The sequence below is a fragment of the Mixophyes fleayi genome, chromosome 12, assembly GCF_038048845.1.
Source record: "Mixophyes fleayi isolate aMixFle1 chromosome 12, aMixFle1.hap1, whole genome shotgun sequence".
In the NCBI taxonomy this organism is placed as follows: domain Eukaryota; kingdom Metazoa; phylum Chordata; class Amphibia; order Anura; family Limnodynastidae; genus Mixophyes; species Mixophyes fleayi.
The window spans coordinates 69,962,457-69,986,118 of record NC_134413.1 but is presented as its reverse complement, the minus strand read 5'-3'; the positions used below and the strand labels follow the sequence as shown (position 1 = coordinate 69,986,118).

The following is a 23,662-nucleotide window of genomic DNA, read 5'->3' as shown; positions in this document are numbered from 1 at the left end:
AGGCTGAATGTTGGTTGAATCCTAAAAATGGCTGCGTGGAGGTGACTGGTTGACTTTAAATGATTATTGCACGATGACCGAGGCTGGGAAGAGTTACATAATTAGCGCTGGTCGCTCAGTCTGCGCGTAAAATCTCAGCGTTCGGTTCTTTGATTGTAAGCTCTTTGACTAGTAACGGTCATCATCGCCTTTTTCTGTTTCTGTATCATTGCATGCTATCTCTCTTAATAGGCATTTTACACTCCTTTGCCGTGTCTGTACTTTTTTGCCTTCTGTGTGTAAGTTTGTGTCTAATATTTTTCCTGGCTCCAGGCAGTGGGGGAGTTGTTTGAAAATATTCACCAAAGGCAAGGATTCTGTACATTTCTAAAGGGAATTATATCATTATTACTGTTGTACTAGACCTTTGGTAGTGTCGTTTTACTTGTGGTTGGTTTGTTTTTTTGCGTAGGTTGCAAATGTCTTTCTTTTTTTGAGCTTGTCCACACTTCTGACCTGCAATCCCGATACACGCCTCAGCTAACCTTATTTTACCTTAAATAAGGTTAAATAAGGTTTTTCTTAACCAAGTGAAGAGTCAATCTGGAACTGCTATTGCCCTCGTACTCCCAGTTTGGGATTGTTGAGATGATTCTCATCGCTGGGTATGAAAATGTTGCATGCATAGTAAGGACCACTGTACAACAAGCCCCAGCACGCCCTGCCAGTAGATAGCTAGCCACGAGCTGGCAAAGCATGCTGGGACTTGTAGTTTCAGAACACCCGGAGAGCCACAGATTGGCATGAGAGGCTGAATTCTCCATACCAGTCTTGCCGGCTTTAAGAGGCACAGGGGCATATTCAATTCTCAGCGGTTTTCGTAGCGGAAAAACTATTACCGGTATTACGGTAATAGTAAGCTGGATTTGGGGAGCCGCGAGCTGAAATCCAGCGAGAAAAGTATCGTAATACCGGTATTTACGCGCACTATTACCGTAATGACGGTAAGAATTGAATATGCCCCACCATGTCAAACATCGGTTTTAGAGAAGCACACAACACTCGTTAAATATAACGAGAACTCCCGTGGCGGAGAGTCCCGTTTTGTAATCGGTTGTGGGCTGGCAGCCCAATGACAAACCTTTATGGCTATTGCCAAACAGAACAGTAGTTACGACCATTACGGGCACAGGTCTGTTGGCGTTTGGACAGTATTTCCTATTAATATGACTTCTCCCATAGACGAAGTAAGTCAGAATCACTGTAAAAGTCTATCGATCGTGTTTTACAAGATTTACCGTCAGATCTGTGCTCTTCATCTCTCATAACCATCAGCTGAAAAGATGGTGACTCTGCTCACTCCATAGAGATCTACGGACACTGCCGGTCCTGAGTGCTTACACACTGCGGAATCGGAACGACATCGTTCCATCGTTGAACGAGATTTTTAGTCCGTTTAGAAAATCAAATCAAACAATGTGTTCATTTAAATGATGGACAAGTAGGAAATCGCGTGAATCAAAATACTTGCTGTGTTACTGTTCTCTATATCTGTTTTCTTATGTCTTTTTACTGCATGTCTCTTACTGCACAGATATACTGCAGTATTGTGCGCCCACGATATTAAATACTCTTAGAAGATAATGGAATCGCAGCTTATTGTAATATTCCAAATCTTGCTACTAATACGACAATAAGTTAGAGCTCCTTTTTACCTGCTAAGGGCATTTAATATCTTGGGAGTACAATGTATCTCTGGAATAAGAAACATGATACCGAGGTGCATGTTACCTTAATGTTTCATTAAAAGATATATAAGAAAACCGATATAGAGAAGTATTGTAATACAAGTTATTTCCTGAATGATACTTTGCTGTACATTTTTATTTGGCTGGTTTTAATATGATCTCCCAGTAATACACCGAGGAAATAGATTTTTTTTTTTTTTTTAACGAATAAAATGTATGTTTTTTAATTTAGCACGTGTATAATTCATGCAGTGCATCCTGGGTGAAACGTGTCTTGTTCCTTGGTAATTGAAACTTCCCCAGTTAAGTCTGGCTGGATGTGTATCCTAGAGGTAGAGGCTAACATGGCCATTTTGTTCCTTCAATATACAGGGTGATTCAAAAGTCGCAGTACACCCTTTTATTTCAAAAACTCTACAGGAAATTGGGAAACCTGAATACTCCAGTAAGGTATGGGTGACGCGGTCTATCTTTTACGGTATGTACCAAACATGGGCGCCATCTTGAAATCTGCCAATCGGCCCAATTCCTGTAGAGTTTTTGAAATAAAAGGGTGTACTGCGACTTTTGAATCACCCTGTATATATTCTACAGGTTGTTTATAACGATGTCGTGGTATATCGCGGATGCCGTCATTTCTTGGTAAATAGATGATCTGTTGTTCCCGTGAATAATAGTTCAACCTACAAAATAGCTATTGAGAAGTGCACTGTATGTGAAAGCAGGGGCAAACTCAGGATTTGTAGAGGGGGGTTTCCATGCCACACCGCCAGTGGGTGTGACCAGCACGCATGGGGGCGTGACTATAATTTTAGACAGTGATTGGCTGCTCTCCAACTCTTCCTATCCCCATAATATACATGGGCAATGCTGAATACACTACTGTTAGGTGCACGCAGCTCTCCCTTTTCAAGCAGAGCTGGGTGAAGCGGGGGCAGGGTCCAGTCACCTCAATTATACAGTGCCCCAGGCTTGGAGGGGGGTTTTCCAGGCACTAGGAACCCCCCTCCCCTCAGTTTGCCTATGAAAAGGGTTAATAAACAGAGACACTGATTAATACAGGGCATACAGAGGTACAGCGTGCCCCCTAAATATTCGCTTTCCAGATTTAGGGATGGGCACATAATACTTCGAACACCAATAGGAGTTATTTCAAAATGAATGATCATTCAATTAGCCGTAAAATCCTTCCAATATATCTTTTTAAAGCGATTACATTTTTATTTTTTTTACTTTCTACAGAGTGAGGAGTGTGGCATCTGGACCAATGTGCATCTAATGCACGCCAGGTACAGTGTGAAAGGCCGCAGGGCTCATTGGTGAAAGACGCTGGTCAAACCTAAAGCTGACCATTACCTGTAGAGAAGAACTATTACTTTTCACCTAGATTGCTCAATGCTCATTATACAATTGTTTATATAGATTAAGGGCTAGATTTACTAAGCTGCGGGTTTGAAAAAGTGGGGATGTTGCCTATAGCAACCAATCAGATTCTAGCTGTCATTTTGCAGAAGGTACTAAATAAATGAAAGCTAGAATCTGATTGGTTGCTATAGGCAACATCTCCTCTTTTTCAAACCCGCAGCTTAGTAAATCTAGCCCTAAGTATTCAAACATAGGTGTGTTTAGCTCAACTGGAAGAGCGACTCCAGGATTACCATTGAGGCTCATCAAAAATAAAATATATTTCTTTTAGGAACTGTGGAATATATATGTATGTGTGTGTATATGTTTCTTTTTCAATGCTTGAGCCCTGGTATGGTTATATACTTGTGATCTTTAAAGCTCTTAAGCCAATATGGTAACTGCAGGCTCTGTGTTTTAGGTTGCGGCCAAGTCAGAGTGTCATCTCGATGGAACATAAGGTTTATGCTATGCTTACGGAAACGAAAAAATTAATGTAACGTTTGCACAGCCTTTGAAGCTTCGGTGACCTTGGGCTAAATAGCTGAGTTTCCAGGGTCTAATTTTCCGTGCCACAGTGTCTGTAGGACCTCTGAAGTCTATTGGGCAAAGTAACTTGGAGGATGAGGGTTCCTAAGAGACCTAGGGGTCTATTTACTAAACTGCGGGTTTGAAAAAGAGGAGATGTTGCCTATAGCAACCAATCAGATTCTAGCTAGCATTTATTTAGGACATTCTACAAAATGATAGCTAGAATCTGATTGGTTGCTATAGGCAACACCTCCACTTTTCCAAAGCCGCACTTTAGTAAATAGACCCCTGGTGTTATGTGCTTGAATATCCAGCCAGGCCATGGTGTAGGCCTGATAACAGAATGGAAAGCTGCATTGTAAACACACGGGGTTATTGGGAGGAAGAGGAAACCTCAGGGATACACATCCTTTCTGTGTTTGCAAACTCACTTTTCCTTTTCAGTAACGTCTGTATTTTGGTCGGGACTATTTCTCTCCCCAATAAAAGTTGAATTAACAATTCATAGTGTATCTTAATAGACCCACTGTTTAATATCCACATGTTTTTCTTTTGGTTCCTATTAGCAAACCTGGATAATTTAAAGGCACCCTTATCCTAAAGCGCTACGGAATTTGCTGGCGCTATATAAATAAATGATGATCCTATATAATCCATTTTCATATGCCTGTGGAATATTCTAATGCAAGATAAATATATTATAATTGTACCCTTTTAACTAACTTGTACAAAGGTGCTACTAGTTGTCTTTGACTGTCACATAATCCTTTTAGCTTCTCCCTTAGCCCTTCTGCCAACCTTAATAAATGGGTGATAATACCCCTTACAGGAGCTTGGGGGTGTATTATAGCGGCCGGAGGGAGGAAAAACCAACGTAATGCGTTTGCAACAGAAAATGTGTTGAGAATGCAGTCAACTCTTTTCTTGCTTGTCTCTATTAATACGATTATATCTGTGTCAGACGCCTTCTTGGGTCTCCGTTTAGAATCTCTTCTTCTACCTATCGGGGTCGACTGGGTTCTGCTTAAAGTTAACATGCAGATTTACTGGGAGAGAGATCAGAAACTCTCTGTATTGTATAGAAGCAGTCCGCTGTGTGTGTCGTTGGACGCATGGAATAAGTTTGGTAAGACGTAGATCGACATGATCTCATAATAAAGTGTCAAGCTTTCCTGAGATAAATTAGAGTCTGTGATCGTGGTAACCTCGCGAGGAGGGGGAGGGGGGGGGGGATGGGTGTGGTTGAGATGTGAACTCTGTCACCACATTTATGGACATGTGAAAAGCACGGTTATGCTTGTCACCAGCACTGCCAACATCCTAGATTACTACACAATGACTGCATGGGAGCTGTTACGGAGCAAAAAGCTGAAATCGCCAAGATAACACCATGTTTGCTGTTGTACCACTGACCACGCCTCTGTTTTTGGTTTTGGGTTTTTTAATCCGCATGTCAAAACAGAGTGTCTGTTACATGACTGTCTGAATACCTGAAGCTTAGACTAATGCTTCTTCACTACTGCAGAATGTTGCAAGATGTAGAAGCCGTTTTTACATGTCTCTATCTGTGCAAGAATGCGACACACTGTATTCCGGACGGATGTACTCAATTTTAAACATTTTATTCAGTTCCGTAGTTGGTGGGCTTGCATTGAGAAAGCGGATTGACGTGAACCTTTTTCTGGTGCTGCTTTTCCACTGCATCTAAGCAATAATCGTTGTGATAAACTCGTTTGTAGTTATAGCCCCAATCCAATCTTACAAATAAATCTAGGAGCTTGAAATTGCCTATGATTGTAGAAGTTAAGAGGATGGTCCTGGATGTAAATCTATAAGACCTCATATAGCCCATTTAATTAGCAGCATGTGCTGTTCAACCCACAAATATTGGGTTTGTGTCAGGGTATAGGCCAGTGTTGGCTAACCTGTGACACTCCAGGTGTTTGTGAAACTACAAGTCCCAGCATACCCTTTCCAGCAATAAGCTGCTATATATTGGCAAAGCATGCTGGGACTTGTAGTTTTCACAGCACCTGGAGTGTCTTAGGTTAGCCAACACTGGTGTAGGCGGTGGGAAGCTCAGTGTTTGCCAGTAGTCTGCATTGCACAGAGTAAACGTGTTTATCTATAGATCAGTAGGGTGGAAGGTTCAGAATGCTGTAGGTATGTACTCCCAGGCAGCATTAACTCCTAAGCTTTGTTTATTTTTTACAATGAGGTAACGGACGTGACCCAGACGCCCTCCTTGAATAGTTGTGATTTAAATGAGATGTGCACTGAGGGTGGCCTACAGCAGGTCTGGCTTTTCTGGTGTTATGCAACTACAAGTCCCAGCATTCCCTGCCAGCTATGGGCGGGTTATCTACAGGCAAAGCATGCTGGGGCTTGTAGTTTTACAACGAATGGGGAAATCTCCTTATACAATCACACCAGAGCCTACGAATATTCGGCGACGAATTTGCCTTGTTGATATTTTGGATTAAACTACAAAGATGAATCCGGCTGTCACCATCTTGTTTGCAAACGCGCATGGACACTTTTATATTAATGCACGGTTCACGTCAGCCAGTTGTAGTATTCTTTCCGTTCCGAGACATCTGTATGTATGTGACTTTTGTGGGCTGTACGAAGCTCTAACGTTTCCACAACAAATGTTAGCAGAAGCCATAACGTCATAAAGGTGTGACAGGTTTGTCTATCTGATAGGACGTTTCCGTCTCTACGGGCATTGTGTTCTTGTGGCTACCAGTAACCCTGCCCATATTACGTCTGCCTCTTGTACACGAATAGTTGGATGTTGGCCCTGATTTAGCCGTTCCGTTTATTTAGTTGTTCGTCCGGGCGATGACCTCACCTCTTGGCCAGCGGTGAAGGTGTTGGGACTTTCCGACAAGTCCGGATTCGGGGGGGGGGGGAGTGAGACTAAATAAAGATACTCTGTAGTGAGCCAGACATTTGCCTGCATGACCGAGGAAGACGTCCTAGCAGATGAAGTCCTAGCTTGTATTACGGCTGCCGTATTTATAGGATCTGAACACTAATGAAGTATCGGGGGATAGACCTGACAGCTGTGACGTTTTAAGAGAACCCGCATGAGTTAAATGACCCTTTGCGTTGAACAGAGGAACTTTATAAGCTTTGTGGCTAAACTCCAACACCTATTTAGCAGTGTGAAAACCCTGCAGCCCCTACAGAGAATTCCTTAGTCCTCCGTTAGTTTGTCCAGGAGCAAATTTGCTCTTTTTGCTTTTACTTTGCATCCAACTCTGTTGCAAACACATTTATACTTGCAGGTGAACGTACTGGCACTGAGTCTGCGACATACCGTGTTTCTTTCTTTTCTTGTGTTTCTGTACAATCTAAGGGGCACATTTATCATTTAACGTTGAAATAGAGAAATGGTTATCAATCCTTATCGGACGGATAAGTATTGATTCATTTCTCAAATTTATCAAAACCGGAGTACAGAAACAGCAGTCCCGATAATCTGCTGTTTCTGTGAAAAAAAATAATCATACTTACCTGCCTCTTCGGAAGCGCTGTCTTCGGGTCTTCTCCTTACTCTTCAATTGCGCATGCGCACACAGATCCCCTCTCTCTCTGCAACGATAGTTGCAGAGAGAGAGAGCTGTGAGTGACAGGGAGGGATCATGTGATCCCTCCACACATGCGCTGTCCAGCTCTGCTCTCCGGAGCAGAGCTGACAGCATTAGATTTCCTCGCTGGCGTACATTAACATGACAAGTTCCCGAAAAAAATGTTTTTTCGGGACTTGTTAGATTGCGGCCAGGAGCAGTCACCATTCTGTTGAATGGTGACTGCTCCCAAAAACGAAGAGGAGTGCAAAGCAGCAGATATCCATGATATCTGCTGCGATGCCCCCTTAATAAATTTGCGGAGGACACTGTGGGACCTTAATTATTCGTTAAAAGCACTATCGTGCTTTATTAAATATGCCCCTAAGTCGCCTATTTAATTCTAATTCCCCAAAAGCTACCGTTTTCTGGGGACCGCTGCAATGTTAAAGTACCCCCTCTATTTATAACTAGGGGATCGCAGCAGATATCAGAGAGAGTACGCAATAGCAGTCCCCATAGAACTGCGATTTTTCGTGATTTGACAAGTTCTGAAAATCAAAAATTTTCGGAACTTGTGGCTGACGGCATGTGAAGATGGCGTTGGTCATTGAAGCCTATTGGGAGAGTATTGCATTAGAGGGATCATTTGGACCAATCGCTGCATCTCGCTGACAGTCACTATCGCGATAGTGACCATAGAAGTGATATGTGTTTGCCGGGGGCAGCCGTTTACCGTGACTGCTGTTCCCGCAGAACACTTCTAGTAGTCGCTATCGTTCATTCCGATGAGGAATGAAAATGACTGTATCATCATCAACATTTATTTATATAGCGCCAGCAAATTTTGTAGCGCTTTACAATTGGCAAAATTGTGCTAGTTATTTAATATATGCCCCCATAAACACGAATTCCCGTTTGTAAATTTTGAAACCCCCCCATGATCACGGCAGTTCTTGAAACTATAAAATATACTTTCCTGTCTATCTTATAGAGCAGATTAAATATTTATTTTATTCTCTGTATGGCAGAACTTTTGTACATTTACTCGTGTAATTGCTCCCCTTTACCATTGTCGCTAACTAGTCCATCCTAGTTGGAGTCACGAGGTTTGGTTGAACGTTTGTTGATTTGCTAAAGCAAAGGTTTGTGTTTACACAGCAAAATGAGCGAGGTAATGATACAACCAGGCACCTCTTCTTTAGCGTGTTAAATGAGGACACTCGTATTTAATGCTACATTTATAAGACATAATTGTTTTACTGGGAGCTATAAAACGCAGGCTATAGAATCGTCGTTCTGCATAGGATGAGTGTTAACCGGTGAGATCACATGCAATGCATATTTCCTAGCAATGTTCGTTGCAAAAAAACATAAGCCATGGTTTACAGAAAGCTGCATCGCTGCATGAACGAAGGCTTGCCTATAGACTCCAGTACAACACTGCCCCCCAGTGGCCATATAATCGTGAAAAATCACCTGTTTTTTTCCTAACCAACATTACTTAAAACCTTTCTTAGTCACTGGGCTTCCTTAGATGTGTTTTTATTTTAGCATTTCTAAGCAATTGGTTTATAATTAAATTGTTTTTAATGCCTACCAGATTAAAAAAAAACTTTTATATTTTTGCCTTTTTCTTATACCATTGTATTACTTGGAAGAGGTGCGCGTGCTTTGCTGGCCTCCCAATGTTGTTTTAAAAAGACTCTTCACTTCCGCAGGTCGCTCTTCCAGCTCACTCTCCTTAATGGACGAATGCGCCAAAACTATTGTAGTGAACTTGGGTGTATTATGAAACATTGGTTGAGTGTCAGAAGTTTTGATTTGATGGGAAAATGTATTTGAGAAGCGGAACGTACAACTTGCTAGTGTTTTTGGGGACGGGGATGGTCTTGTGTCAGGGCTGTATTTAAGTCCAGTGCTCCCCCCAGACAATTTTGCCACCCGGGTGGCATTAAGAGTTCAGCCGGGTGGGGGCAGTTGTAATACTTTGCAATATTAATGAAAAATGTTGGCGGTTATTGCCCACACCTGCCAGGACTGGTCAGACTGGTGGTCGGTGGTCTAACACTCGCCGCTGGCTGTAGTGCTCACATAGTGCCTGTTATAATAAGACAGTGTTGGCTAACCTATGACACGCTAGGTGTTGTGAAGCTACAAGCCCCAGCATGCTTTGCCAGTAGATAACCCGCCCATAGCTGGCAGGGAATGCTGGGACTTGTAGTTTCACAACACCTGGAGTGTCACAGGTTAGCCATCACTGCAAAAGAAGAAACAGTGGTTTACTCTATTATAATAGGTCTCTGTTGAGCTCCAAGAGCCGGGTGGAGCACCCAGGAAATAGGTGCTGGGCAGAAGACTGTAGTCCAAGTCCCTTAGCGGACTTTCTGTCTTCACCAACTGCTTTGTACCCTTAACTAAAACCTTTACACTTGAAAGACCATTACTATTTTGTTTTAAGAAATTATACGTTTTCAACTTAATGAACTATCTTTCCATCAACGTCTAGAATAATTGTAATTACTCCAGGGTCTAGTGGAGTCCGTAGTGATTGCACTTTTCATTTTTCAATGTTGCTATCCATTGTACATATCTGTTGTACCACCCAAATCCTCTTTTCGTTCCGCTTGCGCATGACACGCCTGTCCAGCGCCCCAACGCATAATAATTGCCACCACATTAATATCTGGAAGTCAATTGAGGAGTTAGCGTCAATGGTTTTAAGGAGCGCATGCTAAAAGGGGTCTTGTCCAATTAGCCTCGTACAGTCTTACTTTTTGGAACTCCTCTCTAGAAGATATATAGGACTCCCCAAAGTCCAGGAGTCTCCCAGACATTCTGGCGGGTAGGTAGTTGTGATCTTGTTCTGTTCATTTGGAGTGTTGGGTACATGGAATATGTCCACAGCACACAGTTGGCCAGCTATTTGGTGACAGCATAGATGTGCCTTGTGTCCCAGGGGTGTCACCGGTTCCTGGGGAATGTCAATTCAGCCAACACAGTCTTTGACTCCACTACATGTAGCTGACTGGTGCCCATTATATAGTAAAAAAAAGAAATAAAAGTTTTATTTATTGTGTATTTTTATACTTTTGTACCTAGGTAAGAAATGGGACGTCAACGCTCTCCATGACTACGATAAGCTACGGCAAGCAAACGCAGGTGGGCTAGCGCATACCTTCAGCGATACTCGCAGCTTCAAGCCCCCAGAAGCGACTCACCCTATGAGACCAGCACTGCAGCGGCAGGATGATATCATACAAGGTGCGTTTTGTTTTTTAGTTGTGTGCGCGTTTTGATGTTTTTGTTATCTTACTTCTAGTTATGTGTTGTTTGTTTTGCATATCTTGCAAAGAAGACATATCATTTGTTATATCATGAGACTTCTAGGAATGCTGAACTAGTTCCTGACTCAGATCAACAGTTCACATTGTTCTTGTTGTCTTCTCCTTGTCCTAAATGAGTCGAGCTTCACCGGAACCGTTATGGAGGAGTGACTGGCTGTACCTGACATAGCCTCTCCTTCCATAAACACATTACATTATTTAAACATGCTTGGTAAAAGCACGGGTATTAATATGTACTTTTTGAGTAAGGATGGCAGAATGGAGGGTTTATATGTTACGGAACCAAGACAGTCTTGTAAAACATAGGGAATGGAGGTTTAGGTTAGAGCGCAACAGTTAGCGCGCTTTGTTACCTTTGTCGTCGTAATACTACCAAAGCCAGAGGAGGGGCTTCTCCAGTCTCTCCAAGTTTTTCAATTGTGCTCTTAAGAAGACCACTTTCTGCACCCTAGTATTGGGAGGCAAGTCTGTGTTTAGGTTCTGGTCTCCTAAGTACAGCTTGGAGTCAGATACAGGTCTCCTTTCTGTAGCATGTGAGATGCTACTCCCTTTAATAATTGCTTTGTAGGTTTCCAGCAGGGTGAATTGTGAAGCCTAAAATATAACTGCTGCTACGTAACTTTGTAAAGGTTACTTTCATTTAACATAATTTACTTGGTGCCAAATTGAATCCGTTTTGGACATAGTGATGCGTTTAGCCAATAACCCAGGGAGCTAGTTTGTCATCCGTTATAATCGCTGCATTTTTTTTTAAAAAAAAAAAATATGTATAAATCCTATGTTTATTGTACCCGCCTATCTCTCGATTTCTATAAATAAAGGTAAAATTGACTCCTACTAAAGGCTGAGGGGTAGTGACGAAACCCTCTTGGTTACTGTTCACTGAAATAGTTAACAAAAATATTGATTAGTCTTTTTAAATATTGGGTTTGGGGTTATTGGAAGGGGTCGAAATCCAGGGTGGGGGGTAAGGTATTCTTAACATGGCTGCCTATAATTGTACCTAAAGACCACATTTTGCATTGTTTAGCCGTCTTGTGCTTTTTCCATTCAGCCAGTTACTAGTTAGATGTTGAGTTTCTGCACTTGAAATGGCAGCCATGTTGTTGTAGACCACGTCTGCAGACCTAACTTACCCCTATTTTCACTTTCTGTTCCTTTCAGAGAAACGCCTGTCCCGGGGCATTTCTCATGCCAGCTCCTCCATCGTCTCCCTGGCCCGATCCCACGTCTCCAGCAACGGAAGCAGCGAGCACACGCTGGAGACGCCCGTCTGCACCTTCCAGCTCCCTGACTTGACCGGGTATAACGATGACTTCCGCAGCTTCATCGAGCGGGACCTGATCGAGCAGTCCATGCTGGTGGCCTTGGAGCACGCTGGTGAGTAACCTGCTGGTCATTTAGTCACGTCGACTCATCTGGGTACGTTTGGGGTCCCAGACAACGGCACACTGGCACGTGGGGTCCCAGACAACGGCACACTGGCACGTGGGGTCCCAGACAACGGCACACTGGCACGTGGGGTCCCAGACAACGGCACACTGGCACGTGGGGTCCTAGTAGTAATAATAATTTAAAAAATAAATAAGGTTAAGATCCCATTGGTTTAGATCAGGCCTGTCCAACCTGCGGCCCTCCAGATGTTGTGAAACTACAAGCCCCAGCATGCCCTTCCAGCTATCAACTGGTTGTCTACCCGCAAAGCATGCTGGGGCTTGTAGTTTCACAACACCTGGAGGGCCGCAGGTTGGACAGGCCTGGTTTAGATCCACATTCATGTCATGGTGATCCCTACATATTAGGAGCATCAGTGTTGGGACAGTCCTGTATAGCCAGCGTTTCTAATGTAGGAACCTGTACAGACCATTGTGTCAGTCCTTACACTGGGCCTGAGGCAAAAAAAGGAGTAACTTTGCTCCTGGACAAACCATGTTACAATGCAAGGGGTGCAAATTAGTTTATTATTTTGCACATAAGATAAATACTGACTGTTTTGTCATGTAGCACACAAATACTTGATAGCTTTATTTGTACACTGACATTAAAAGTTGATCTAGGACATGCCCTACCCCAACTATACATCTGTCCCCACATTCTAAATTTACCTCCCCTTCCAATGCAACATGGTTTTGCCCAGGAGCAAAGTTACTCTCTTTTTTTAATGCTTTGCTCTCCTTAATGACTTGGGCCCTAAATGTCCATATTACGTTTCTAAGTTGCAGCCATGGCCACAAGCATGCGGCTGTGTGTTAGAACAGTCTTTGGCATCCTGTGGGACTAAAAGTCCCAGCATGCCTTATTATTTTTTTTAGCAGTGTCCCAGCAAATGTGGCCGACGCGTTTGATTGCAGTAGAGGAATTCCAGATATGTCATATGATAAACAGAACGTAATTTGGTGGGGAGGGAGTGACACCAACTGTTGTTTAATCTGCATCTGGGCAGATTGCAGATTCCTCGCACATGATGTCACCGTCCATAGGCCGTAAACCACATAGAGCTCTCTGAACAGCGCTGCCTCTTTCTCTATTTTGTATAAATTATTCCTGGTTTACATGTTGCATAAGAAATAGCATTTTTTCCAATCTGCTACTATTTAAAGGACCCCCTCCAAGGTTAGTGAAGCTTTTTGTTAATTAAATATGCCTTACAGGGGCATTATTGTATAATACAATTTGATATCTAGAGACCAAAGCTGGTATTTGTTTAGACATCAGAAAAGGTAATGATTTTCCTTTTAATATGACTAGTATTTAATTTTTTTTTAGCCATTTTCCTTCAGTTTTACTTCAGTCTTTCACTGTTGGAGTAACAGTCCGCTTGCCCAAAGTACACCTTTCACCTCTTCACAATGGGGGCAGGAGTTGTGGACGATGAACCAGTGTTTGAAATCGGCAGCCAATCGATTCGCTAGGATCTAGTGACCTCACTGACTAACGTCAATACATAGGAAAATGCAACCAATCGATGCAGTAGGTCAGTGTTGGCTAACCTGTGACACTCCCAGGTGTTGTGAAACTTTGTAGTTTCACAACACCTGGAGTGTCGCAGGTTAGCCAACACTGCACTAGTTACCAGCGTTGGCATTGAAGCGTGGAATCCTGCAAACAGGATATGCTAGTGTATGGGCAATGCTACTATACTAATGCCAGTAAGTTTTTAAGTTATGTGTTAATTGCAAAATGTAAGGCTGCGTTTCCCCTAGAATGCTTTGGGAATTCATCACTGACGTGACCAGCGAGTACAAGCATGTCTAAGTTTTCTCACTGACTATACTTCAGAGTCCTCGCTTCTGCTGTGTGTGAGGTCTTTTTCCCGTGTGGTCGAACGAAAACTGTCAACTGTCAAATGCTTCTTTGCATATCCTGTAGTCGTGTTACGATGAGGGTTCAACAGCCACCGTAATATTCTGACCCTTGTCCCCACTCAAGGAATAAAGTGTACCTGTGACTTCGCCCCGCATTCCCAGAATTCCTGGAGTCGTCACATGACCTCAGCAGGGTCGTGCTTGTCTTGTTCTGTAGCTTGCTGGTAGGCCTCGTGAAAATACACGTTCAAAGTCTGCAGTCTTTAATAAATATATCTGGCCTGGGTACAATATGTTCCTTTAACATTATTATTATATGTTCATATTCTTGCATAGTGAAGAGTCAGCGTTTCAGTCCACCTTTGTCAAGACACATAAAACTGAACAGTACCTTACTGGAAACCAGGACTTATGTGATAGGATGCCACCTGTCCAACAAGTCATCTCGTCAAATTACTGCCCTCCTAGAGCATCCACAAATCCAAACAAAGGTTCTCCGAATTTGGGGTGTAAGAACTTTGACGCCCTGCACCGCAACCCCATCGTACACCTTTGGGGTGCATTGAAATGGCGAGCCAGGCCTTCTCGCCCCAACATCAGTGCCCAGGTCTTGCTCTTGTGGCGGAATGGATGCAGCTCTCTGTAGCTGTCTTCTAAATCCTAGTGGGAAAACTTGACCAGAAGACTGGAGTCCATTATAGCAGCATAGGTTGGACCAACTCTATATTCATGGCCATGGATTTGGAATGATGTGTTCAACAATCACGTGTGGATGTGATGTTCAGGTGTCTATGTACTTTTGGCCATAGACATGAGCAGCACGGTGGCTCAGTGGTTAGCACTGCTGCCTCACAGCACTGGGGTCATGAGTTCAATTCCCGAAAATGGCCATATCTGTGCGTTTGTATGTTCTCCCCGTGTTTGCGTGGTTTTCCTCCGGGTGCTCCGGTTTTCTCCCACACTCCAAAAACATACTAGTAGGTTAATTGGCTGCTATCAAAACAGACCTTAGTCTCTCTCTCTATCTGTGTGTGTGTTAGAAAATTTAGACTGTAAGCTCCAATGGGGCAGGGACTGATGTGAGTGAGTTCTCTGTACAGCGCTGCGGAATTAGTGGCACTATATAAATAAATGGTGATGATGTAGTGTGAATTAAGTTTTGGGGATATTGTAAGCAGTCTATATAGTCGGCCATTAGAGGCTCCGAGTGGCTCCCTGCAGTTTTTTCCCCCGTTAATACTGAAAACCTAGTGTGGGCCAAAAAAGGTTCTTGAGAAGTTCCTCCTACTTCATCGTATTTGTTGTTTCATAGCTGGCTTAATGGGACGTTTAAGCCTAGGTTATTTGCACATAGTGGTTGCCAAGAGAGCAGAGATGTATTGGGAACCCAAAAAACATTTTTTTTGTTGTTTACACAAATAGTCTGCAGTTCCTCCCTTGGTATTTGGTTCATTTGCCAGTGCCGCCAAGCCACTATAACCACAATTATACAAACTGCCATGTCAGGAGCAGCAAGTACCGATTCCACAGCCTTGGCCCAACCACCACTTCAAAATGAAAGTATATCGTTGAGAATCTAGGGAGGGGGGCAATGTCTTTTTCTTGAAGCTCTGCAAGGGGTTAAGCCCGTCTCGCAGTCTGGCAGCTCTCTCTTGTTGTGTTCGTCTCTCCTGGAACACGTCCATTTGGCTCAGGATGTATTGACTGAAAATAGCCTCTATTTTCTGTGTGGAGCTATTGTCCCCTCGGTGCTGTGTACCAGGCAGCTAAAGTGGATTCCTTCCCCCGATATCTGCAAATTTATCTCTCTTGGCTGGGGCCCACGCTTCGGGGCCCTCCCGTTCTAGATTTCTGTTTTCTTACAAAAGCATTCCAGACGCTCGAACCAAAATTCAGGAATGCAAATCTGCTGCGGCGGAAGCAGTGTGACATTTTAATAATGCTAACCTTCTGCTTTCTGGCGGAGCTGCGTAAACATATTTTTATGCGGGGCGCCAGTAAACATTTTAGGTGGATAAATCTGCCTGGGTTGGATCGATGTCATTTTATCTTTTATTTTCCCGCAGTAATATGGATTCAGTAGTGCTCTAGTATTTTCAGTGTGCGCATATACCATATTTTCTGAGGTAAAATTAACTGAGAACCTATCGCTATGAGGGAATAAAACTCAATTTAAAGCTTTTTAAATGTTCTTCAATATCGTCGGACTTGTTATAGCGCAGACGAAGGCCCCAGGCACCAAAGACAGACACAAAATGGCTTCTTTCACTGTGTGCAGAAGACAGGTGCATGTTAAACGTTTAGGACGAAATTGTGACATTGTTAACCAGTTAAATGACGCGCTGGGGTTGATTGTACACTAATTGCTGGTGGACCATTACTGTTATCACAGAAGCATGAGACCACTGCCCTCTGTCTCTTTACAGGTCGTCTCAACTGGTGGGCACAGGTGGACCCGTCCTACCAGAGGCTGCTCCCTCTGGCCACCACGGGTGATGGGAACTGCTTGCTTCACGCTGCATCTCTTGGTGAGTCCATTGAAAGGTCTAAAGCAGGCCTGGCCAACCTGTGGCTCTCCAGGTGTTGTGAAACTACAAGCCCCAGCATGCTTTGCCAGTAGATAGACAGTTGATAGCTGGCAGGGCATGATGGGACTTGTAGTTTCACAACACCTGGAGAGCCACAGGTTGGCCAGGGCTGCTCTTAAAGGGTGTCGCTGAGGGCACCTGAATATATGTGGAACGTTCTAACAGAGATCCATGTTGCTTTTAGGGATGTGGGGCTTTCACGACCGAGACCTCATGCTCCGCAAGTCCCTCCACACGTTGATGGATAAAGGGGTGGAGAAGGAAGCTCTAAAGCGAAGATGGCGGTTCCAACAAACTATGCAGAATAAAGAGGTACAAAATGGGTTAAACTATGCTATCCACCAGCAATGGGCATCCTATTAATGGGATCGAAGTTTTCGAGAGACACACACTGGTCCTTTCTTCAGGCTGAGTTCACAAATGAGACCTGAAAGTTTGTGTTAAATTTATGCAGTATATGGACTCCTGAAATACAGCATATGTTAACTATGTCATAAGTTGGCGTAGTTGGTTCAGTCTGACGGGCACTTGGTGAGGGACAGGAGACCAGTCGAGGCCTACAGAGATGATTTGGACAACCTTGGTGATATGAAGGGGAAAAAAAGTTACCTCTGTTACCGCCATTTTATCTAGCTGTTATTTATCACTGTTTTTTTAGTCATTGTCCGGACCTCTCCATAAAACAGGTCCTAGTTCGGACTTAGCTGTGTCACATGACCCGATGCATCCATAGAATAGGGAGATGCGAGGGTTATAGGGCACGGTTTGGGTTAATGGCTCTGCAGTGCTGTATCTAGATCCTAACCATGCCGTCTTTCTTCTGGTTGCAGTCAGGACTGGTCTACACCGAGGATGAGTGGCAGAAAGAGTGGAACGATTTAATAAAACTTGCGTCCAGCGAGCCGCGGATGCATTACGGTACCAACGGTGGGAATTGTGGGGGGTAAGTAACTAGTTGCATGCTGCGGCTCTAGTGTTATGTGCCCCGTGTTTGGCCAGAAATAGCCCTCCAAAATTGCAGTCGTTCATAGTGACTCCAAAGTGGAAAATTGTTGTTTTTGTTTTTTTTTTAACTTGACGTTGCTTCAAAATATGAATCTTTAATAGTCTTTGAGGACTCGTACATGTGGACGTTAATATCATGCGTTCTTAAAGCTAGATAAACATGCTTTAAATGTGATAGTCCAAAGTGAGCACAGACCTGTACCCACACCGCTTCTCACAAGAGTTCATCTGGCAATAACTACACTATATACCAGTGTTGGCTAACCTGTGACACTCCAGGTGTTTGTGAAACTACAAGTCCCAGCATACCCTTCCAGCAATAAGCTGTTATATGTTGGCAAAGCATGCTGGGACTTGTAGTTTCACAACACCTGGAGTTACTGCACGCTTTCAGGTGCAGTAATGAATGTTCTGCTTACACTGTTAAATGGAGGGCAAAGTACAAGGCTTTGCATGGCATTTTAACAGCCGTATTTTTTTCAATTATTTTTTTTTTAAAAAAAAATTCAATGCAACTTTATCAGTGCCCTGACACTGGCAAACTCTCCTTTTTTGCTACACCTAAAATGAGGCAGGGTCCCTTTTTTTTTTTTTACCATCAGGATCCTCTGCTGTACACGTAATTAAATGTTCTTAAAAGTTATTGATTTAAGGGACTTCTGCATTTTCAATTTTAAACACGGGTTGCATCATATAGAAGAGTTAGTAATAATGCCTATGCTTATCGGAATGTAATATAGTTCATAGAAGACTTTGGTCATGTATGAGGACTAAGCTCCCATTGGACATTGGACTTCCTGTTTACAGCTCAGTATAAAGCTATTGAAGGGAGCTTTCTAGTGCATAGCATGTACCGGTTCTCTATGCTGTCTTCTAGGCTGAACAGAGCACACAGTGCACCAACTAATGTAAAATAACCTATTCACTAAAGTGACAGGATCTAACCTGTGATCTCCCCAGCGCTGAAAACCAACGCGCTTGTTTATACTGCGGCTGGGAGTGACTTCTTTGCTGAGCAGAGGTCAACCCCAAAACCTTTACAAAGAAGCTCTCTTTTTATTATTTTAGTTCTCATGTCTGTCACCCGACTAAACATCCCTCTCGTCAGCCTTGCTGTCCCGTTTATGTAGAATTATAAATTGGCGTTTTTATCGTATCGGCATAGGAATCTTTCATATCTGTTCACAAACCTTAAATTTCTAAGCCCTTTCAGCAGGGCTGGAGATACTTCACAGTGTGTGTAAACGATTGTTCGCTATTAGCCATTTTGAGGTTCTCCTTAATTCCCTTTGACAGGATGTCGGGTACAAGTAGCAAAACTCTCACTATATCAGTTTGATCCCAAATATATTTAAAGAAAACATTTCACCTAGCAAATCACTCCGTTATTTTACGACCTCTTGGCTGTTTTCTGCTGGCAGCGGGCGTTGTCAGTGCTCCTCCTCTTTGAGAATAGGAGGGGCATTGACAACAACGCTGTGTGTTTGAAAGAAAGCCCATCTTAGATAAGAGAGCAAACTTTTTTTAATCTTCTTACCAATCGTTCGTATAAAGGAACAAGTTAGGTCAACTCCGTTCCCTGAGTAATAGCTGTGTTTTGTAATCTACAAGTCGCCCTTGTGCAGTTACTCCTGAGCCTGTCTGTGTAGTTTGGAGCATGAAATCTTCACCGCCAAGTAGAGCTGATTTGATCCCTTTAATTGTTTTGCAGCGTTGAAAGCTCCGAGGAGCCGGTGTACGAGAGCCTGGAAGAGTTCCACGTCTTTGTACTGGCCCACGTTCTCAAGAGGCCCATCGTGGTGGTGGCGGACACCATGCTGAGGGATTCTGGGGGAGAAGGTAACGCTCACTGCTGAGTTGTCTTAGAAGGTTTGATAAATCTACCCCCTAGACTCTAAGGGAGGTGTTGCCCACAGCAACCAATCAGATTCTAGATATGGTTTTCTAGAGTGTACTAGATAAATGATAGCTAGAATCTGATTGGTTGTTATGGGCAACATGCACGCTTTGACCTTTAAGGTTTGATAAATTTACCCTTAAGTAGATGAGGAAATACATTGGAATCTGTATGACACTGAAGCCATAAACAGCCATTTCCCCTCACCCTTGTGCTTGCACATGTGTGTTTAGAATGACCTCTCCCCATCACATCTGATAGGGAAATTCCTTCCAGCCGCTATAAATAGAAAGTGTGGCTGATGAAAAGAGCCGGAAAAGACTCCACCCGCCAACCCTCCCCTAACACCCTCGCTGCTCGGCTCGGGCGTCCCAAACACAGCTTTATTTTAGACCATGTGACTTCTCAAACACTACTTGGCTTGATATGAACCTTTCCTTGTTCAACCTGTGTATGTTTTGGATTGCGGTTTTATGTAGGGTTAATAGGCTGTGTATATTATAGAGGAAAAGTGGAATCCGCTCATGGATAAATTTTAGGAAATGCTGCTTTACTGAATGTAGGAGATACATGGAGGAAGCTGTCGGTAGAGATGGTAAAGCTACAAACCGAAAAGGAACAGTTATGCTAAAAGCTGACTGCAGTAAGATAGGTGGACATGTAATGATATAGCTATGATGCAGTCAAAGCAAGAAGTGTGTAAGGATTGGGCAGTGAAATGTGTTGATGGTAGGATTGTGTGAACTCTGTGTTGTGGATATATGTAAGATTCTTGGTTGGTAGATATCAAGGACGTTGTCAATCATACATGCTGAATATAAACATGTAACAAGTGTTTTTTGAAGTTCTTGCTGGGAGTAGTCAGACTTGCTAGAATGATTGGGTACTCCTAGAGGTGATGGCTCCATCGGCTCCTGACGTTTCATAACCTTAATTGTAAACGTGGGTGTTTTGGGAACGTTTGTTTCATCTCTTGCCGTTGCCTACCATGTTATGTTGAGGGGGGGTGAATAACAGACCAGGCATTAGCCAGTCCAAATATATATCTGTGTCATTTAAGAGCTCCATTTTTAAATGACTGCAGCTGAGTTAAGTGTAATGTTGGACTTTGCAAAGCACTAACCCTTCCGCATCACAGTTCTTCTGAGTGGAAACCTTTCAGCCACTTCAGCATAAAGCTCTGTGTCTCTTTTCTGCCAGTCTGTTGTAGAGTTTCTGACGGGGCAGCATTTCTGAACGCAGCTGTGTAATAAACTTTTTTTTCTTTGAAACGTGATAGGACACCGCAAAATGCCAATGTCCAGCTGTTTGTGGTCTTGCAGATAGAAGTGGGCAGTGTAACTCCGAACCGGTCTAGAGTGCTGGAACGTAGGATTCTTTAGTAATAAAGATTTCTATTCTATAATAAATTACAAATGAGTGTTCAGATACCTCCTTAAAACCTGAAATATAGTGGGATTAATATGTTCTATTGCTCTATTGTTATCCACAGTTGTGGTTTTTTCTTTTACCCTGAAATGTGCATTTTGATGTAACTGGTTTTACCTATTCTTTTACAAGATCTTTTTTTGCACGTTCTTTTTGGATTTGCTTGCTTTTTTCTTTGCATGGTTTTTGTGCCAAGGAGCCTGGTTTCATTGCTGGTCCTTCTTTTTTAAAGTTCCCTGGATATCCCTGCTGGCCCCAGCACCTTCAGATTCCCCCAGGTGGGCCCTGCTGGCCCCAGCACCTTCAGATTCCCCCAGGTGGGCCCTGCTGGCCCCGGCTCCTTCAGATTCCCCCAGGTGGGCCCTGCTGGCCCCGGCTCCTTCAGGTTCCCCCAGGTGGGCCCTGCTGGCCCCGGCTCCTTCAGGTTCCCCCAGGTGGGCCCTGCTGGCCCCGGCTCCTTCAGGTTCCCCCAGGTGGGCCCTGCTGGCCCCAGCACCTTCAGGTTCCCCCAGGTGGGCCCTGCTGGCCCCGGCTCCTTCAGGTTCCCCCAGGTGGGCCCTGCTGGCCCCGGGTCCTTCAGGTTCCCCCAGGTGGGCCCTGCTGGCCCCGGCTCCTTCAGGGGTTCCCCCAGGTGGGCCCTGCTGGCCCCAGCTCCTTCAGGGGTCTGAAATATCTATGGTCTTCCTTTCATTTGCTGATGTTCAGGTTATCTTTTTTTGTAACCTGGTGTGTGTGTGTGTGTGTGTGTGTACTCACTCTGAGCACTCTTTACTTTCAGCATTTGCCCCAATACCCTTTGGAGGCATCTACCTTCCTTTGGAAGTTCCAGCGAGCAAATGCCACAGCTCCCCGCTAGTCCTGGCATATGACCAGGCCCACTTCTCAGCCTTGGTATCTATGGAGCAGAGTGAGCAGAGTAAGGATCAAGGTACAGTATGTACTAGAATATATACATTTTGGTGTTTGACCAGTCTGTAAGTGTGTAGTATTTATTGTTGTTGTTGTTGTTACCACAATGTTGTGTATAAAATGAAAGTCCATAGTGTCTAGTTGTACAATTACAAGAAGCCACCAAAGTTAGGCCTGAGCTCTGCTAAGTTTCTCAACTCTTCTAGGTTAAACATGTCTCTGTTTTATTTGAGTGGTAACGATGTCTTTACAGATAAATTTTAAGAACCAGATGTGCATTTAGTAGTGTACGTGTGCTTTACACTTTTTTCTTTTCTTTTATATAGCGCCTTTCATCCCCCTGACTGACTCTGAGCACAAGCTGCTGCCGGTGCACTTTGCAGTTGATCCGGGCAAAGACTGGGAGTGGGGCAAGAACGACTCTGATAACGTGCGGCTGGCGGGGTACGTTACGGACACGATTTAATAAAATTAAATAAACAACAGTTATATTGTCATGTACAGTATTCAGGACCAGAACAGTACTGGTTCTTAGGAGAGAAGGAATAGACGTGGACCTCTGTGACTTGTCATCCAACGATCAGCAGTACCTTTGGTGAATAAATCATTAGTTGAGGATTATTAGTCTACAAACTCTACTACAACACTTACATAAACACTATAGCACAGTCCCTACATCCGGCACTAAGCAAGTCATGCCCCTTCGTGGCTGTCCACACACCCTCATCCATTGTGTGTGCCACAATACGATTTTATGTAAAGATTTTCTCCCTTCTGCTCACTGGAAACACTTTCTGCATTATAATTGTACTCTTAATTTGCATATTTCTCTTTCCTGAGTGCATGACATAAGTGTAGAGAGAGGCATGGAAGTAATTACTATGACAGCTTCTGTTCAGTGTACAATTATCTGCCTATTTCCTCTAACTGGTTCTGTGACAGGCAATTATTACCGATATGCGGCTTCCAATGACAGCCGCCACTTGGTACTGCAAAGCCAGTCTCTCCTGCTTCAGGGCCCCTCGGAAGATGTCAAAAGGCCCCCCCCCCCTTTGTGTCAAATCCATATGCTGTAGTGTCGGATACCATAAGTTGCCCTGTCATGTCCTCTGGCAGCGTTAATTGTTGTGGGAGACTAGAAGTTGTTTTTAGCTAGCCACACAGGCCAACCCTGCCAGAATCCTTTTCCTTTCTGACCGTACGTATGTTTGGGCAAAATTGTCAAGATCTAACCGTTCAGCACCCAAGCCAAGTAGCTGGCTCACATTTGGAGCCAATTTGTGTGGTCGGCAGAAGCCTAAACCAACGGTGGTCATCTGCCAACTTGCCAACGTCTCCAGAAATGTTCTGATCGATTTAGTCGCATGATTCCCTGCTAGACAAAGTCTTTGAGCCACACACGAGCCGATATCCATGTCCGTATTGGCGCGAGTGCGGCCATCTTTGCCACACAGACGTTCCCAGTGTCTACTCCCTAGAATCTGTGAAAACACTTCTGTATGTTAGGACTAACGCAATATGGACCGATGTGTTCTGCAGACCACCACTGTATAGAGGGACGACACGCTTAATATACTGGCATAAAATGATGAGACGTTAATCCAATATGTCTTCTTTCACTTGTAGTGTCACGTTATCGTTGGAAGCAAAGTTAAACTTACTGCATAATTACATGACGGTCACCTGGCTTTCCCTGCCGTGTGAGATGCAGGTACGTGGGGAGCCTAAACGGGTTTCTTGGCTTAAAATAATTAAATAGACGTAATAATTTTTTTAAGTACATTTTTTGGGAACCATTTGACACAGATCATAAAACAATATTTGTTCACATTTATTCAGAATACGTCTCCATACAAATGTCTACTTTTCCGAAATAAGTACATGTAAAACCAAATCGTTTTATAGCCTTGTTCCGTGTGTCACAATATTCTGATACGCGTTTTGTT

The 23,662-nt window shown here is 43.6% G+C and overlaps 1 protein-coding gene across 4 annotated transcripts in view; it reads left to right on the top strand.

The window, feature by feature from the left end:
* OTUD7B (OTU deubiquitinase 7B) overlaps positions 1 to 23,662 on the top strand; it is a 52,429-nt gene that overhangs the window by 24,613 nt on the left and 4,154 nt on the right. For all 4 annotated transcript variants that reach the window (XM_075192728.1, XM_075192729.1, XM_075192730.1 and 1 more), the window contains exons 2-10: positions 10,340 to 10,501; positions 11,749 to 11,964; positions 16,316 to 16,417; positions 16,662 to 16,789; positions 17,308 to 17,420; positions 19,194 to 19,321; positions 21,586 to 21,735; positions 22,043 to 22,160; positions 23,343 to 23,427. In XM_075192728.1, the coding sequence (XP_075048829.1) occupies positions 10,340 to 10,501; positions 11,749 to 11,964; positions 16,316 to 16,417; positions 16,662 to 16,789; positions 17,308 to 17,420; positions 19,194 to 19,321; positions 21,586 to 21,735; positions 22,043 to 22,160; positions 23,343 to 23,427 (1,202 nt within the window). The remainder of the gene's footprint in view (positions 1 to 10,339; positions 10,502 to 11,748; positions 11,965 to 16,315; positions 16,418 to 16,661; positions 16,790 to 17,307; positions 17,421 to 19,193; positions 19,322 to 21,585; positions 21,736 to 22,042; positions 22,161 to 23,342; positions 23,428 to 23,662) is intronic.